Genomic DNA, 17,685 nt, shown 5'->3' with positions numbered 1-17,685 from the left:
AAGTCATAGTATAGTAAGACATAAAAAGTCATAGTATAGTAAGACATGAAAAGTTATAGTAAAGTAAGACATAAAAAGTCATAGTATAATAAGGCATGAAAAGTTATATTATAGTAAGGCTAAAAAAATTCCCTAAAAAGTCATAGTATAGTAAGGCCAAAAAAATGACACCAAATATCATAGTATAATAAGGCATAAAAAATCATAGTATAGTAAGGCAAAAAAAAATTCACAAAACTTCATACTCTAATAAGGCAAAAAAAGTCACAGTATAGTAAGGCAAAAAAAGTCATTTTATAGTAAGGTATAAAAAGTCATAGTATAGTAAGGCAAAAAAAGTCACAGTATAGTAAGGCAAAAAAAGTCATTTTATAGTAAGGTATAAAAAGTCATAGTATAGTAAGGCAAAAGAATTCATAGTATAGTAAGACATGAAAAGTTATAGTAAAGTAAGACATAAAAAGTTATAGTATAATAAGGCATGAAAATTCATATTATAGTATGGTAAAAAAACGCCAAAAAAGTCATAGTATAGTAAGACATAAAAAGTCATAGTATAGTAAGACATGAAAAGTTATAAAAAAAGTCATAGTACAGTAAGGCAAAAAAAAGTCACAGTATAGTAAGGCAAAAAAAGTCATTTTATAGTAAGGTATAAAAAGTCATAGTATAGTAAGGCAAAAGAAGTCATAGTATAATAAGGCATGAAAAGTCATATTATAGTATGGTAAAAAAAACGCCAAAAAAGTCATAGTATAGTAAGACATAAAAAGTCATAGTATAGTAAGACATGAAAAGTTATAGTAAAGTAAGACATAAAAAGTCATAGTATAATAAGGCATGAAAAGTTATATTATAGTAAGGCTAAAAAAATTCCCTAAAAAGTCAAGGTATAGTAAGGCAAAAAAATGACACCAAATATCATAGTATAATAAGGCATAAAAAATCATAGTATAGTAAGGCAAAAAAAATTTCACAAAACTTCATAGTCTAATAAGGCAAAAAAAGTCACAGTATAGTAAGGTATAAAAAGTCATAGTATAGTAAGGCATAAAAAGTCATAGTATAGTAGGGTATAAAAAGTCATACTACAGCAAGGCAAAAAAAGTCATAGTATAGTAAGGCAAAAAAAAGCCAAAAAACGTCATAGTACAGTAGGATATAAAAAGTCATAGTAGAGTAAGGCATAAAAAATGATAGCATAGTAAGGCAAAAAAAAAAATCACAAAACCTCATAGTATAGTAAGGTATAAAAAGTCATAGTATATTAAGGCATAAAAAGTCATAGTACAGTAAGGCAAAAAAAGTCATAGTATTGTAAGGTATAAAAAGTAATAGTATAGTAAGGTATAAAAAGTCATATTATAGTAAGGCAAAAAAAATGCCACAAAACGTCATACTACAATGAGGCAAAAAAAGTGATACTATAGTAAGGCATAATAAGTCATAGTATAATCAGGCATAAAAAGTCATAGTATAGTAAGGCAAAAAAAATGCCACAAAACGTCATACTATAATAAGGCATAAGTCATAGTATAATCAGGCAAAAAAAAAGCCACAAAACTCATTAGTACAGTAAGGCAAAAAAATGCCACAAAACTTCATAGTATATAGAGGCAAAAAAGTCACAGCATAGTAAGGTATAAAAAGTCATAGTATAATAAGGCATAATAAATCATAGTATAGTCAGGCAAAAAAAACGCCAAAAAACGTCATAGTATAGTAAGGCATAAAAAAATCATAGTATAGTAAGGCAAAAAAAATTTCACAAAACTTCATAGTCTAATAAGGCAAAAAAAGTCACAGTATAGTAAGGTATAAAAAGTCATAATACAGTAAGGCAAAAAAAAGTCCTAGTATTGTAAGGCATAAAAAGTCATCGTATAGTAAGGCATAAAAAGTCATAAAAATAACATAACAAAATACGGTATGAAAAGTTATAAATTTCACAGTATAATAAGGCATAAAAACAACAAAACAACACAGTAGAGTAAGGTATGAAATGTCATAAAAATGTCATGGTATTCTATTTCATAAAAAGTCATAAAAAAGTCATAGAATATTATGGTATAAAAAGTAAACAATTGTGTAGTAAGGCTTAAAAAGACATAAAAAAGTCACAGTATAGCAAGGCAGAAAACTGACATACTATACTCAGGTATGAAAAGTCATAAAAACGTCATTGTATCATAAGGAATAATAAGTCATAAAAACAAAATAGTTTTCCTAGGTATAAAAAGTAACAAAAATGACATAGTATAGTAAGGTATGAAAAGTCATACAATGTCATAGTCTCATAAAGCATACAAACGATATAGTATAGTAAGGTATAAAAATACAGCTTCCAGTCCAGATGATGTTGCAATGGGTGCGTGGATGAATCAGAGTCTTGAAGTCTGAAGGCGTAGCGAGTGGGTAGGACGGTTTCCCAGCGATTGCTGACACTTCTTCCAGCATCCACGTCTCAGCCACCATCTCTGCTATGTCCAGTTTTCCCCCAGGAGTGAGCTGGCCTTTATGACGATCTTGTTCCGTCTGTCTGTGTTTTTGGCTATGATATTTCTGTCCCAGCACACAACAGCCTAAAGGATGGCACCACAGACTAATAGAAAGCAGCAGCAGCAGCAGCAGCAGCAGCTGTACTCTCACTCAGAAAGACCTCAGCCTCCACATGAAGCATAGCCGGCCCTGGCCCTTCCTGTACAGCATGACCTCGTTCAAGGCCAGTTTGGCTCCAGCTGCTGGAGGTGTTCCCCCCTCCCCTCATTGGCTGAGCCCTAGACCCAGATTGGAGCACCACTTGGTCTAGTCAAGGTGATGCAATTTGAGGACAAAAATTATAAAGCCTTCAGCTCACCGGCACAGCTCTCCCCAGTGTTGTTGAGCTTATGTAAATTATTGAATGAAGTCTGTAAACTTTGCGAATTTGTGTGGATGTACTTGTTGAACTAAATGGGGACTGGGCGTAGATTAAATAACGACTGATCTCACACACAAACAGAATTCCTTTTGTTTAGACTTACCAGGAACAGGGATGCTGTTGGACTGTTTTCTGGTTCATTATTAAGACTTTTATTAAGTAATTAGTGGTTTTATTTTCTTTTTTGATTTCCTTTGCACATCTTGTTGTAACTGTTGTTTATCTAGCGTCCTCTTTTGGTTTTAGTTGGTTCTGTCTTAAACATCCATTTGCCCTGTTTCCCCTTTTAGTTTGTCTCATTTATTATGTCTACAGCTTCTTCGAATCAAATAACTTTGCTTGACCAACTTTATCACATTTTTTTTATCATGTGGTTGCTTCCTTTTCCCCCAAACGAGCTGGGTGGCAACATTAAGTCATACTACAACAGGTCATTTTATAATAAGTATAGACATCTTGTCTTCAAGACAACTGTAGACCACACCAAACTCCCTCAGTAGGTGGGCGGAGGCATATTGTAGTTTAGTAAGACATATTAGGTCATAGTATGGTGAGTCAGGAAGAAGATGCTGATTGGATGTGAAATCAGGCAAACATGATGTTTTTGACAAACTTTATTTATGACAAACTTTAAAAGCTAAATTAAACATCATCATCACACAGACACATGAAATCTGTTGCTTAATCCACAATGAATTGTAGTTCATCACTGTTTTGATGGTGGAGTATCATCTCTGGGCGGACTGAAGGAGTCAATCTCTTTGACAATCCTTTCAGCAATGGCTCTCCTGTTGGCAGCAACGATTCTCCGGGACATCAGGTCCACCACTCCTCCTGAACACAGATACAGTTAGCAGACTGCCATAATACCAAAATCTAGATCTGACTCTTCAGGATCATTACTGAACATCTTTACCTTCCACATCCATCAGGACTCCTCCGGCCTCGGAGACGATCAACGAGCCAGCAGCAACGTCCCAAATATGGATCCCGATCTCATAATACGCTTCCACACAACCTGACGCAACCAGACACATGTTGATTGCTGCACTTCCTGCACCACGCACGCTGGAAACATACATATAGTGTTAATGCATGCATATTACAAAATCATTTGTATGAATACAAAAGTAAGTATCAGGACCACTACCCATGTACAGGGATGCAAAGGATGTTTCTGAGACTGGAGAAGATTTTGTCAACAGCTTCAGGTTCTCTGCTGGATCCAAACTCTGTGGCGATAATTGACTGTTTGATGTCTGACAAACAAAAAGAATCACTGTTCAAAGGTCAGATCTTTGTTCTCTGATTAGATCAGAGCACCGTGATATTATTGCGCTTTATATTCAGAGATCAATACTTTAACCAGAGTAATTTGTCTAGTTCAAATGTATTTCTGCAATATTCTCCTTCATATTCAGATCTTTTTACACCAACAGGCGTGATCACATTTGCACCACTCTGTTGTTGCCTTTGAGCAGTGGATTTAAATTAAATTGGATTTACTGAGAATGATGGTCGCGAGCCCTGACATGTTGTTGATGAGTAAATATTTTTTGTTGGTTAACTGATTACAGACCTTCCTGATCAGAAACCTTCAATGGCTCTCCGTTACAAAACGCTCCCTTGCCCCTCCTGGCTGTAAACATCTTGTCTTCAAGACAACTGTAGACCACACCAAACTCACTCTGTGGGGGGGCGGAGACATATTGTAGTGTAGTAAGACATAGTATAGTAGGTCATACCAAGTCATGGTATATTAAGTCAGTTGAACTCTGACCTGTTTGTTGACAGAGAAACCAATGGAAACAGCAACAAAAGGAAACCTGTTAGAGACATTAAAGTTATTAATGGGAGTTATTAAAGGTCATTGTGATCTAATTATTAACATGGACTGTGGCTTCATTATAAAGTCTCCAGTGTGTGCTGGGGATTATTGAACAGCGACAGCGTTCTCTATTCAGTGTTTTAAATGTCATATTCAAAACTAAACTCTGTTCACCCTTGTGAGTTTGAGGTGAAATAGATATGCAATGATCTGCTGGCTGGTGGGAGCATCAGAGGGACAGAGACAGGGACATGCTGACGTCTTTAAACTGTAATGACAGTTTTCATTTAATGTTGAGACAGTTAAAACAAGATGAAGTCACTTCTAGTGAACTGAAGTGATGGTGTCAGTGTGTGTTTGATAAGAACTGTTATGATAATGATTATGATGATGATTTCAGTGTGTTTCACTGAGAAAGTGTTGAATTAAATAACTTACGCATGAACAAAGTTGGTGGTCCCATCGATGGGGTCGATGATCCATGTGGGACTGTCTGTGAGGTCACAAGCTTCACCTGCAGCCACTGATTCCTCCCCTATGAACCTGACACACACATCACCTGATCGCTGTATAAACACACACCTCCTCACGTTGCCTCAGTCTGTGAAAAGCTGAGTTTGTTCCACTCAAGACAAGAACAGTGCTGCTGATAATTCCGATCATGATTTGGGATTATACAGATTATGATCACAAAATACTATACATGGGAGATTGCTGTGATTCTGAATGACTCAGGTGATCGTTCTGAGGGTTCGGCTGGTTTCAGAACAGGAGAAAATATCGACTCCAACCTTTGATCAACACTTTGAAGATTTCACCAAAGTTACAAAAGTTCAGAAAAACAATCAGAAAACCGAGAATATAACATGTTAATAATTTACACATTTATATTGACATGTATCAGTTTGATTTCTATATGAGCTGTTGTGTATTTCTCCGTTCTCTTTTTCAATTTGTTGCCAAGCCGTATCTTCAGAGTCAGAACCATGTCACATGACTTGAGAGATTTTTCCAGACTGACCATCTTAGAACTGCTTCATACTTTATGTAAATAATGTCAATGTGGCCGAGATCTAGTGCAGAATGTTCACAAGGCTTTAAATGGCTTGTGCTCCTAAGAAACGAGTGTCACTAAACATTTCCATAAATCACTACTTATCATGCCACATGCTTGAAGTTCTCATCCATCCATCCCTCCATCCATCTTCTATTAATCCCTCCATCTTCCATCCCACCATCTTCCATCCCTCCATCCATCCCTCCATCTTCCATCCCTCCATCCATCCCTCCATCTTCTATTAATCCCTCCATCTTCCATCCCTCCATCCATCCCTCCATCTTCCATCCATCCATCACTCCCTCCCTCCATCCGTCCCAAAGAAGCAGCTTCTCCGAGCTCCCACCGTCTCTAAGGCTGAGCCCATTCAAGTTCAAATGAGGCGGGCTGCCCTGCCCTGCCCCCCCCACTATTAAATGTCTTTAACTTCTAAAATGGTCTATTTGACAAATTATTCTTTTGTGTTTTGGAGCCCACTACATCTTCTCACTGATCCACACCAGATCTTTTATATATATAACTTAAGTAATAAATATATAAATCTATATAACTAATGTTATAGTCCTATCTATAGTCCTAGGTGCGTAAAGAAATGAAAATGAGTGATTCATGAGGCGTTGAAAATGTAAAAAAAAGATTTACATCAAGTATGAAGCAAAAGCAAGATGATTGGTCGGGAGGACTCGGTAGCCTGTATTGATCTATGAAGCTGATTCATTATCAGTCACGCACATGCTGAGGGAGGCGGAGCTTCCTACCTGTGTGTGGGGAATTTCTCCTTCACTGATTGGATGATGAGTTGCTCGACCTTCTGGTCAGTTTGTGTCACCAAGTCGACTGACGAACTCTTAGTCATGACCTTCATGTCGTCACGCAGAGCGTCACGCACCACCTGATAAACACAGATCAATACTCCTGATCAACACACATGATCAATACACCCGATTAATGTATCACCTTATCATTACATGAATCAATCAATCACCTGATTAATACACAAAACAATATGCCTAATCAACTCATATATGATACAGGGTGGACGATGACAACATAATCACACTTTTAGCAATATTCAGTATTCAATAATCGATTTTTCATATTCAGTACTACTTGATTAATGACAGTTTGCAGACAGATGTTGTTCCAGTCTTATTCAGGACAAAGAACCTGAAGCTCAGATCCTTTGATTATGGGTTAGGGTTATGATACCTATTTCATGTGACAGTCGCAGGATGGAACCTGTGGGCTTTCAGTGACCTGACGCAGTCGTCGTTGCCTGAACTGAAGTCTCCTGTGCTGGATGTAGTCATCCACCACAACTTCCTCAAACCTGTCTGAATCCTCCCCCCTGTGAACCGGCTGCACTCTCACCCCCTCAGCTCTGTTCTTGGCATGTTCTTAGCCACGTTGCTCCATCTGACCTGAACACTGCGTGCTGATTAGCTATGGGATTTTATTGGTTTGTGTTCAAGAGCAGCACTGACACTCCTTTCCTGTCTGTAGCTGTTACTGTTTGATCAAAGGAGGCTTTTAATCTGAAATCTGTGTTTTCTGGAACACACTGGAAAAAACTCTCTCTCACACACACACACACACACAATTAACTGACCTCTCCAGCTTTTCGTGCAATGGCGACGGCGTAGTCCATGGCGTTCTGCCAGAGGTCAGCCATGTTGGAGAAGAAGCTCCTTATACAGAGAGAAGTCAGGGAGATTAAACACACACACACACACACACACACACACCTTTTTATATTTTACATTTTGAAGAAATGTACCTTTATCTACAGAACTCCCACACCTTCTTAAACTTCAAATTCCAGGACTTTCAAAAGGTTAATGAGTTTTTATAGTGAAGCAAATGATAATTAAAAAGACAAAATGAACTTTTCAGTAGTGTTACACTGATTCAGACTGTGTTGTCTCCAGTTCTGTCACAGAAACAGATAAAGACCCATTTCTATGTCTATTTTCAAAACGTATCAAGGTCTTAATTTTTTTCTCTAATTCACAAACTTTCAAGAAGGTTTTCAAACCGTATTTATGATGCAGAAACATTTTTTAAAACCAACCCTTTAATAAATCGGAGCTTAAATATGAAAATAAAAAAAAAGGACATTAGAATCCGGCAGTGACAGCAGGTGACCGCTGGAGGGCGCAGCTGACTGCTGTCAGCAGCCTCTACAACTTTTTATCATCATTTGTTTTATTAATCAATATTGAATATTGATTAGCAGATTGGCAATAAGCCGTATTAACAGACACTAGGTGATGACGTGTCAAAAAGACGTAAACCCGGCGTGCTGTGGCACAGTTGTCTTTCTAAACGAAGAGGCCTTAAAACAGCAGATTTGTGAACGTAGTCTGGTACCGGATGTCAACGTCAGTTAGCGCCGTTAAACTCGTGAGTTAAAGACGGAGGAGCGGCCGCTTCCACTGGAACAAACGTCGTTCAACGATACTAAAACACAACAACGTTCAACGTTAATCTCACCTGCTAAAGTTCACCTGAGCTCGGTCTGATGACTATCCGCTGCTGCTGCGGGTCAGCGGCTTCGCCCACTTCCGGGTTTCTTCTTCTTCTTTGGATCAGAGCTGCAGCACAGCGGCCCCTGCAGGTGATTCAGTAGAACTACTTCTCTCTGCAACAAACCTGTCCCAGACTGCTGAGGCTCCTCCTCCTCATTTCACAGACCCCACCCACACCCACCACTCGTGATTACTGTCATCTGATTAATCAGAAGAGATACAAAATGTTATTGATTCATACAACAGATGTACATTTTACTTTATTTCATTAAACGTCAGAGAAAGTCCAGAACAAATTTCACACTGGGGACCATCAGAAACCTGGTCTGTAGAGATCTGTTCAGGTCCAGGATCAGAAACCTGTTCACACGTTCCTGTCGGTTTGATACAGACTGGAATAAAACTGTGACTCAGACCTTTAATCAGAAGAATGTTCAGAATGGAACATTTAAAAAACAAATAACACATTCAGTCTGGTTCGTTTGCACAGTTACACGATACCTTTATCTCAGTTTATCTCAGTTTTACTCAGTTTATCTCCCTCTGTGTGTCTGTGTTACTGTGTGTGTGTGTGTGTGTGTGTGTGTTACTGCGTGCCTATGACTGTGGTTTGTAAAAATGTGTCAAAGTCTACAGACAGAGAAATTAAATGGCAGAGATGATGATGATGATGAACAGCCTTCATTGAACGCAGAACTGAACGAATCAGTTTACAAATGATGAACGTGAATGTGAGCAGTGAACGCCACTCATGTTTTACAACAGTTTTACAGCATGTCGCTTGACGTCTCCATAGACACAGCCCAGCATGGCTAGTGCTAGCGGTACAGACGATCTACTACTGCTGAAACCAGTTTGTTTGAGCATTTGAAGCAGTTTTATGAACATTGAGACTCAGACATATTATATTTATATACGGTTAACCCTAACCCTAATCCCAACACTGACATTAAACATTGTTTTCACACAGTATAAACTGAATATCTGCCTGGTTTTAACATGAATGTTTACATTGAAAGAACTACTGCTAAAATTAGCAAACTAGTATTAGTATGCTAACATTAGCATGCTAACATCTGAAAGTATGTATACTGTGTATATCTGGTCTCTTTAATCATAACATGAACTAAAATACATTCCACATAAAAAGGTACCTCAAAGTACATAACCTAATGCTAATGATGTTATGCTAAGCTTAATGATAAACCAATGGTGGTTAGGTTAGTGTTGAATAATTATGTTTTTTTTTAGTCGTTTCTACAGTGAAGAACAGAAGCAACAGAAGAAGAAGAGACGTGATGATGTCACAGTTCTAAGGTTTTATTTGTGGTTTTAAATCAGAAACACCTCCATCACACTTTCTGTCAGCTGACCTACACGCTGTTCACACCTGTCACTCCACAGATACACCTGCAGGGATCCTCATCGTCACGGCGACAGGGAAACACCTGGATCACCTGGGCAATGTTTTTGGCCACAGCAGAGGAGCTGGCAGCGATGACTCTCCTGGACATCATATCAAACTCTGAGCCTGAGGACACACACACTGACCAATCAGAGAGGGCCACATAGGTGAGGTATGACATCACAGGTACACACAGGTCAGAGGTGACATTGCATGTCAGATACAGACCATCCGTATCCATGACAACGCCTCCAGCTTCCTGGACAATGATGGTGGACGCGGCGATGTCCCAGCAGTGCATCCCAATGTGATAGTAGGCGTCTGCTCCACCTGTCGCCACCTGACACATGTCGACCGCGGCTGTGCCCAACGCACGGACCCTGAAACACGGCAAGTACATAAAAAGAAAATGTCAAACCTAGCCCATCTGGCAGACACATACAAACAACATGAGCTGTGAGAATAAAGACAGCACAGATCCATGACTTCAGAAAACAGCTGTGTTTGATGTTGATGATAATGATGATGATGATGATGATGATGATGTAAGAACCTGCTCAGTACATCCTGATGGGAGCTGTTTGTTCATTGGTGGAACCTCTTTGATCGTAGAACTCAGAAGAAGCTGTAAAATGCTGAGAGGCTGAACTGTGTCAGATTCATTACCAGTGTTACAGGTAAGTGTTTTAATGACTACACCTAATGTAACTTATTACCTTTAATTACTTTTCAGTATCATTCATTCAGTCTGATGGTTTTCTGTAAAACCCCATGACGTCTCCATGTTCATGTTCCATGAAAAAACACCTGTCACCTGTCACTTATCATTTGTTACCAGTCACCTGCTCCAGCTGTCATATGACCTGCAGTGAAACCACCTGACACAAAGAGAGACAGGTGGGGGCGGAGCCTATTCTTACCCATGCACAGGTAGTTTCAGCAGTCTGAAGATGTTGGAGGTCATGGTAGACAGAGAGAGGTCATCACGCTCCGCCCCTATCTCCGTCACCACCACACACCTGCTGATGTCTGATTGGATGAGACAGAACAGTCATTGTAAATCCACCTTAAAACCAATATTACATTACATTAACAACAACACCACCTGAACATTTCAACACTCACAGAACAACACCCATACCACCTTAACTCTCACACTACCTAAAGTGTTTTTTCAACATATCAACAGATGAACACATTGATGTGATGTCACCTTCCTGTCCAGAGGCGTGCAGCGGTTCTCCATTCAGAAAGGCTCCTCTTCCTCTCTGAGCATAGAAGAGTTTGTCCTCCACACAGCTGTACACAATCCCAAACTCTGTCTGACAACAACAACAACAACAACATGTAAGACACTTCCTGTCTGACCCCTCTGACCTCAGACTGACAGGTGAGTTTACCTGCTTGTTGACTGTGAAGGCAATGGAGATGGCCACGAATGGAAACCTGTCAGGAGAACACATCAGGTTGTGATTACATATCTATATAACTGTGGTTCTATGAGCTGTAACTATGGTTCTATAAACTGTAAATGTGGTTCTATGTGCTGTATCTGCAGTTCTGTGAGTTGCAACTGTGGTTCTATAAACTGTAAATATGGTTCTATGAATTGTAACTGGGTTCTATGAGTAGCAAATGTAGTTCTATGAGCTATAACTACAGTTCAAACTACAGTTCTAAGATTTGTATCAACATTTACACTTCCTTTAGTGCTTTCAAACCATAAGTCTAACAGCACTTCAGGCAACAGAATTCCTTGAATGCACTCTTTTATTGTGAAACATCAGCAGGGTGTGTTGATTAACAAAAACATGAATCAATGAGAACACATGAAACTGTGAGGTCATGACATCACAGTGTGGGAGGAGCCTCTCACCTGTGGACGAAGTTAACAGTCCCGTCGATGGGGTCGATGATCCAGGTGGGAGAGTCTGTGAGCTCCAGACGCTCACCTGCAGCCACAGACTCCTCCCCAATGAACCTGAGGGTCAAAGGTCAAGCAGCAGAATTATTTACCTGCTGACTTCCTGTCTCTGATACTGCTGTCCAATCAGAAACACTTTAATTGAAAAGACAATTCCACATATTTATTGGTCATGTCACATCATGAACCTGTGCGTTATAGACCAGAATGAATTAGAACCTGTGTTATAGATCAGAATGAACTAGAACTTGTGTTATAGAACAGAATGAACTAGAACTTGTGTTATAGAACAGAATGGATTAGAACCTGTGTTGTAGAACAGAATGAATTAGAACCTGTGTTATAGAGCAGAATGAACTAGAACTTGCGTTATAGACCAGAATGAATTAGAACCTGTGTTGTAGAACAGAATGAATTATAACCTGTGTTGTAGAACAGAATGAACTAGAACTTGTGTTATAGACCAGAATGGATTAGAACCTGTGCAGTGGATATTTGTTCCTGATGGCGTTGATCAGGATCTTCTCAACTCGTTGATCAGTTTCTGTTACGAGATCAGCCGGAGAACTTTTCAGGTGAACTTGTTTCTGCTGCTGAAATGCCAACAGGATGATCTGTGAGCAGAGACATTTGTTCATTAGTGAACTGAACTTACGTGTGTGTGTGTGTGTGTGTGTGTGTGTGTGTGTGTGTGTGTGTGTGTGTGTGTGTGTGTGTGTGTGTCCTGCAGTGTGTCCTCTATCAGGAACATTGACAGAATCAGTGACAGACGTCAACACAGATAGAGAATCAGTGTGTCCTTGTTTGTCTCAGAAATTAAGAGAAATCAGTGTGTGTGTGTCTCATTCTCCACATTCTTGGTGGTTTTTTATCAGACTTGAACTGAACCTGACCTGGCTCACCTGAGTGACATCATCAGAACCTGCAGCTGATTGGTTGGTGCGTCTCTTACCTCACTGGCTTGTTTGGCAATGGAGATGCCGAAGTTCAGACAGTCGGTCCAGTCGGCCATGATGACGGAGAGCAGAAAATCGGACAGAGTGAGACCCCCTGTCAGAGAAGAAGAAATAGAGGTCAGAGAAGAGTAGAAAAAGAAAGGACAAACCAAAGAAGAAGTAAAATTATGAAAAAAAGAGAAAATGAAAACAAAGAAAAGGAAGAAACAGATTAACATGATGGAGAAAGGAAAAGACTCCAAAGAGAGAAAGAAAAGGGTGTGAAGGGGGAAAAGAGAGAGCAAAGACAAGAAGACATGATAGACAGGAAAGGAAAGAAAGGAAGAGAGGAAGGATAAAAGAGGAACTGATGACAGAGTAATAAAGGAGAGTAGAATATATAATGACAAAAAGAAAGAGATGAAAGGTGGTGCAGTGGTTAGCGCTGTCGCCTCACAGCAAGAAGGTTCCGGGTTCGAGTCCCGGCTCGGCCGTGGGATCTTGCTGTGTGGAGTCTCCCCGTGCCAGTGTGGGTTCTCTCCGGGTTTATCCGGCTTCCTGCCACAGTCCAAAGACATGCAAATGGGGACTAGGCTAATGGGTTACTCTCTATGTGTTTGCCCTGCGATGGACTGGTGACCTGTCCAGGGTGTACCCCGCCTCTCCTGCTGGGATAGGCTCCACCCCCCCGCGACCCTACTAACCCTAAGCGGTAGAAAATGGATGGATGAGATGAAAATGTGAATAGAAAATAAAAGACAAACCAAAGAAGGTGAAAAAAATACAGTGGAGAAAAATACAGAGGAAGAGAAGAAAGACTAAAATGGTAGAAGAAGAAAAGAGCAGGAAACAGTAGAGACAGTAGAGATAGTAAAAACAGCAGAGACAGTAGAGACAATAGAAATAGTAGAAAACAGGAGAAACAATAGAAACAGGAGAAACAATAGAGACAGCAGAAACAGCAGAAACAACAGAAACAGTAGAGACAATAGAAACAGTAGAAACAGGAGAAACAATAGAAACAGTAGAGACAACAGAAACAATAGAAACAGCAGAGACAATAGAAATAGTAGAAAACAGGAGAAACAACAGAAACAGTAGAGATAGTAGAAACAGGAGAAACAATAGAAACAGTAGAAACAACAGAAACAATAGAAACAGCAGAGACAATAGAAATAGTAGAAAACAGGAGAAACAATAGAAACAGCAGAAACAGTGGAAACAATAGAAACAGCAGAAACAGTAGAAAACAGTAAAGACAGTAGAAACAGTAGAAACAGCAGAAACAGCAGAAACAGTAGAAACAGTAGAAACAGTAGAAACAGGAGAAACAATAGAAACAGCAGAAACAGTAGAAAACAGTAAAGACAGTAGAAACAGTAGAAACAGAGTTCGTACCTGAGCTGACGTGAGTTCAGCAGAAGGAAAAGTTTCTGCTCCTCTGAACTTTTTCTCTTTTTATACAACAAACTACCAATCAGAGCTCAGCTCCTGCCTGCTACAATGCATCCAGCCAGTGGCAGCGCTGCATGGATCACCAGGCTCCTCCCCCTTCACATCATCATCTTCATCCTCCTCATCCTCAGTTTGTGGTCTATTCCATAGTTTGTTTCACTCAAAACTTCATTTAAAAATGTTTTGATTTTAGAAGTTTGTTCTGAAGTGGTTTTCTTCCAACAGCTGAGAGTCAGAGGGGTGAGGCAGGGTAAGGGAGGGTGAGGGAGGTTCGGCAAAGGTCAGAGGTCACCAGGTCACGAGGAAGTAGCTGCACGTGTAGTCAGCTGACTGAGAACAAACATCCTGTTCAGAAACTCTTTCTCACTGCTAATATGGTTTGAGACAGCTAATGTGTGTGTGCGTGTGTGTGTGTGACCTGCAGTGTGTCCTCTATCAGGAACATTACCAGAACATCATACATCAGTCTATCATTGACAGACGTCAACACAGATAGAGAATCAGTGTATCCTTGTTCGTCTCAGAAATGAAGAGAAATCAGAAGTCTGGAGAACGTCAGAGAGAACGTCAGTAATAACAACATATCCGATGGTCTGATAAAAGGTTAAAGCTAAAGGAGTAAAAACTACAACTCCCAGGCTGAAAATCATCTGAAAGCCACAGACTGTCAGCACACCGACCTCTGACCTCCTTCTACATTAACTGTCAGGTTACAGTGTGGTGTCATGTTAAAGACATCATCTCTCATCTCTACAGCTCAGTTCTGGTGATTATCTGCATCCTGATTGGCTGATTCAGAGTGTAGTGTGTGACAGTCTCTGCTCTGATCAGCTGATCAGGAACCCTGAGCTTTAACTGAACAACATTAAACTGGTTTATGAAACAAAGTGACTTGAAGTTTAAAGACACAGAATCAAACTTCTATCAAACAAACAGTCATCAACTATCAGTGATGACACGTACAGTGACATCATCACCACCATCACAGCAGTTTTATCTCTCTCACACACACACACACACACACAATCTCAGATTAATTTTCAAACTTCATCACTTTCAGCACCACGATAGCCAATATCTACCTCTACATATACAGAAGTATGATACAGGTATATATATGTATGTATAGATTATCTTTGTGATGTTTAGGCAGGTTCTAGGCTGTAATTGGTCGATTATCTGCCTATTAATTACTATTTAATTACCGACAGAATCAGTAGGATGCAAATTACTAATTAGAGCTGGTTTCACTTGTCAGAACAAACATGTATAAGTTCCTTGTTCCAGTCACTGATGATGATCGTTTTTCATTAAAACACAGGCAGCCATGTTTGTTTTCAGATTCAGTTAGTAACAACCACTTAAGCTAACATTAGCTTGTTCATGACACAGAGTCAGCAACAAAAGAAAGAACTGATTAACTCAGATTAAAACTTTTATTAATTGTTGATCAGCTTCTGTCTGATATTGATCTACTGCAGCACATCGACGTCACTAGGTGATGCCTTAAACCAATCATAGCAGCAGCTCCTGAGGCTTCTTCCAGAGCTTTCAACCACGTCTTGATCTTTAAGCTCCAGAAAAAGGTGCCTAAGTGGATGTTGAGTTGAGCCAGATCTGAGCTGTGATTGGCTGCTGGATTTTCAGTCTGGGTTCATGTTTATGTGGGATTGATGTAGTTGTGACACACAGGAAGTCCATGCTGACAAACAGGAAGTCATCTGCCTTTCTTCATCTTGGCAACCTTCTCCTTCCTCTTCTTCACGTGTTTCGGGACTTTACTCTTTCTTTTTTCTCTCTGAGCTTCTTTCACCATCTTCTTCTTCTCCTGAAAAAAACAAATTTTATTCTCACTTTTATTTTTCATTTCAGAGACAAAAACCACCTGCATCAGCTTCAGAGCTTCAAAGATTCAAAGATACAATGAAAGTCAAACACCTTTCTGTCCATCGAGGTTTCCTCATTCTGCTCCTGCTGATCTGCCTCCTCTTCATCCTCCTCCTCTTCTTCCTCTTCTGATGAGGAGTGGTCGTCCACCAGGAGTGCAGGAACCTGAGGAGAAACGAAAGGACGAAGTCAGGCTAATCTATGCTAAACTATGCTAAGCTAACACTAGCATGAGAAAGAGTGTGAGGTAACATACTGTCTGAACTCCAGAGAGATCCTTCTTCAGTCCAGTCAGCGTCTGATACAGAATCTGAACACAGAAAAACAACTTCATCTTCTTCATCATCATCTTCATCATCATCACCATCATCATAATAAACAATTGTAACCAAGGTTAAATAATCAGCATTTTAAAATGCTCCGTGCGTTTATTTTGAAAGGATTGTTTCCTCTGCCAGCGTCTACTTCCTGTTCTTTTAGTAGCTTTTTGCTTGTCGAGATGCTGGCTCGGTCGACCAATCGGGTGTCAGCTTCTGCCTGGTTGACCTCTGCGCGTGGGTTTTTTTTTTTTTTCTTGAGCCGCAGTAAGGAGCAAGAGCAACCATCAAGACAAGCAACACGTGAAACGGAAGAAAAACTATAAAAGTTGATTAAAGTTGAGAGCACAGCGAGAAGGACCTGTCATCACTAGTCACGGAGAAAAACCAATTGGTGAGAGATGTTTTGACCGTGCTAATTGCTAATGCGAGTGCGCGTTTTTATTATGAACGTTATTATTATTATTTTGAAAGTGAAATCTAAATGGGTGCAGTGTAATATGTGGTTTGTGTATGTATTTAACCCTTGCATATCTGTCACATGCTGAATGGTTATTTGTGTAGATTTAAGCACCTTCATTTGTACTTTTTAAGCACATGAATCTGCACTTTGCTAATTGTGCACATTAAATATTTTTGTTGTTTAAGTACCTTTACTGGGCATTTAAAGCGCATTAAGCTGCACTTACATTGTTTTGTAGACTCTACTGTAGGCTGCTGTTGCATGCCAGAGGGTGCACACAGCATGTGTTTTCCTTTTATTATTATTATTAGATTATTATTATTTTATGCCAGTTGAGATATGTGAAGGTGAATGCGAATATGTGAAAGAGGAAATATTTTGTTTGTAATTAATTTTGAGTGAAAGGTTATTTCAGTAACCATAGTTTTTCTAATATTTTGAATCTATTATTACATATTTTGATCCTTAATAATTGTGAAGTCCCCTTTACAATGTTTCATGAGTTCAAACTGTTATTCTCTGGTAATTTAGAGAGTAACCAGGGAAATTAGAAGATGTATTCTAGCTTTTATGTGATGGTGTACTGATTAGAAGCTTGAATGTTCTGACCTTACCCACAAAAGGTCAGGTTTTTTGTGGATGACGAGAGTTCCCGTCCCACCTGGAGTTGGAGCTTGGAGACTATTGGATGTTTGATGGCGAGCTACGGCACTTGTCAACTTGTTCAACAGTGCGGTAGGACAAACAGTTGGCACTTTTCAGTGGGCTGAGCAGTATTATCTGCTGCAAGGACTAAGTGACTGAGTTGAAGGGGGTTAAATTGAAAACAATTTTATACTTGTATTGTGTTACTGTAAACTGTATAACTGTGTTTTCTAGTCATCCTTCCCTGTTTTTTTTTTTATTAAATGGGAAGAGTAGTTCTTTCTCAAAGAAGAGATACTGTGTCTGAGTTGTTCCTGGTGT

At 39.5% G+C, this 17,685-nt stretch overlaps 3 protein-coding genes across 4 annotated transcripts in view; all 3 read right to left on the bottom strand.

The window, feature by feature from the left end:
• Positions 1-3,519: 3,519 nt before the first annotated feature.
• LOC111657049 (inositol monophosphatase 1-like) lies at positions 3,520-8,408 on the bottom strand. The gene is made up of 9 exons (XM_023409023.2): positions 8,299-8,408; positions 7,415-7,493; positions 6,564-6,697; positions 5,187-5,291; positions 4,701-4,746; positions 4,500-4,608; positions 4,071-4,179; positions 3,837-3,988; positions 3,520-3,754 (listed from the first exon to the last, which is right to left on the bottom strand). Exons 2-9 carry the CDS (start codon positions 7,475-7,477, stop codon positions 3,627-3,629), a joined length of 846 nt encoding a protein of 281 aa, XP_023264791.1. The 5' UTR covers positions 7,478-7,493; positions 8,299-8,408; the 3' UTR covers positions 3,520-3,626.
• Positions 8,409-9,632: 1,224 nt separating this feature from the next.
• On the bottom strand, positions 9,633-14,121 carry LOC111657055 (inositol monophosphatase 1-like). The gene is made up of 9 exons (XM_023409029.2): positions 13,996-14,121; positions 12,615-12,712; positions 12,143-12,276; positions 11,615-11,719; positions 11,139-11,184; positions 10,952-11,060; positions 10,659-10,767; positions 9,967-10,118; positions 9,633-9,864 (listed from the first exon to the last, which is right to left on the bottom strand). The coding sequence occupies exons 2-9, from the start codon at positions 12,672-12,674 to the stop codon at positions 9,707-9,709; spliced, it is 873 nt and encodes a 290-aa protein (XP_023264797.1). The 5' UTR covers positions 12,675-12,712; positions 13,996-14,121; the 3' UTR covers positions 9,633-9,706.
• Positions 14,122-15,474: 1,353 nt separating this feature from the next.
• Positions 15,475-17,685, bottom strand: part of riok1 (RIO kinase 1 (yeast)) — a 10,296-nt gene continuing 8,085 nt past the window's right edge. For both annotated transcript variants that reach the window (XM_023409025.2, XM_023409024.2), the window contains exons 16-18: positions 16,196-16,249; positions 15,991-16,104; positions 15,475-15,880 (exon numbers count right to left, since the gene is read on the bottom strand). In XM_023409025.2, the coding sequence (XP_023264793.1) occupies positions 15,770-15,880; positions 15,991-16,104; positions 16,196-16,249 (279 nt within the window). In that variant the 3' untranslated portion in view covers positions 15,475-15,769. The remainder of the gene's footprint in view (positions 15,881-15,990; positions 16,105-16,195; positions 16,250-17,685) is intronic.

Source organism: Seriola lalandi, unplaced genomic scaffold (assembly GCF_002814215.2).
Source record: "Seriola lalandi dorsalis isolate HSWRI2012SDOR001 ecotype SW California unplaced genomic scaffold, Sedor1 jcf7180002054380, whole genome shotgun sequence".
In the NCBI taxonomy this organism is placed as follows: domain Eukaryota; kingdom Metazoa; phylum Chordata; class Actinopteri; order Carangiformes; family Carangidae; genus Seriola; species Seriola lalandi.
Note: the sequence above shows the minus strand (reverse complement) of the source record. Positions and strands in the feature narration are given on the sequence as shown.

Coding starts and splice junctions, on each gene's coding strand:
- LOC111657055 (XM_023409029.2), bottom strand. CDS start 12,674: ATGGCCGACTGGACCGACTGTCTGAACTTCGGCATCTCCATTGCCAAA. Junction 12,277..12,614: donor TTGCCAAACAAGCCAGTGAG/GTAAGAGACGCA, acceptor CTCTGCTCACAG/ATCATCCTGTTGGCATTTCA. Junction 11,720..12,142: donor AACAAATATCCACTGCACAG/GTTCTAATCCAT, acceptor TTTGACCCTCAG/GTTCATTGGGGAGGAGTCTG.
- LOC111657049 (XM_023409023.2), bottom strand. CDS start 7,477: ATGGCTGACCTCTGGCAGAACGCCATGGACTACGCCGTCGCCATTGCA. Junction 5,292..6,563: donor GAGAAATTCCCCACACACAG/GTAGGAAGCTCC, acceptor TGTGTGTGTCAG/GTTCATAGGGGAGGAATCAG. Junction 4,747..5,186: donor ACCACCAACTTTGTTCATGC/GTAAGTTATTTA, acceptor TGTCTCTAACAG/GTTTCCTTTTGTTGCTGTTT.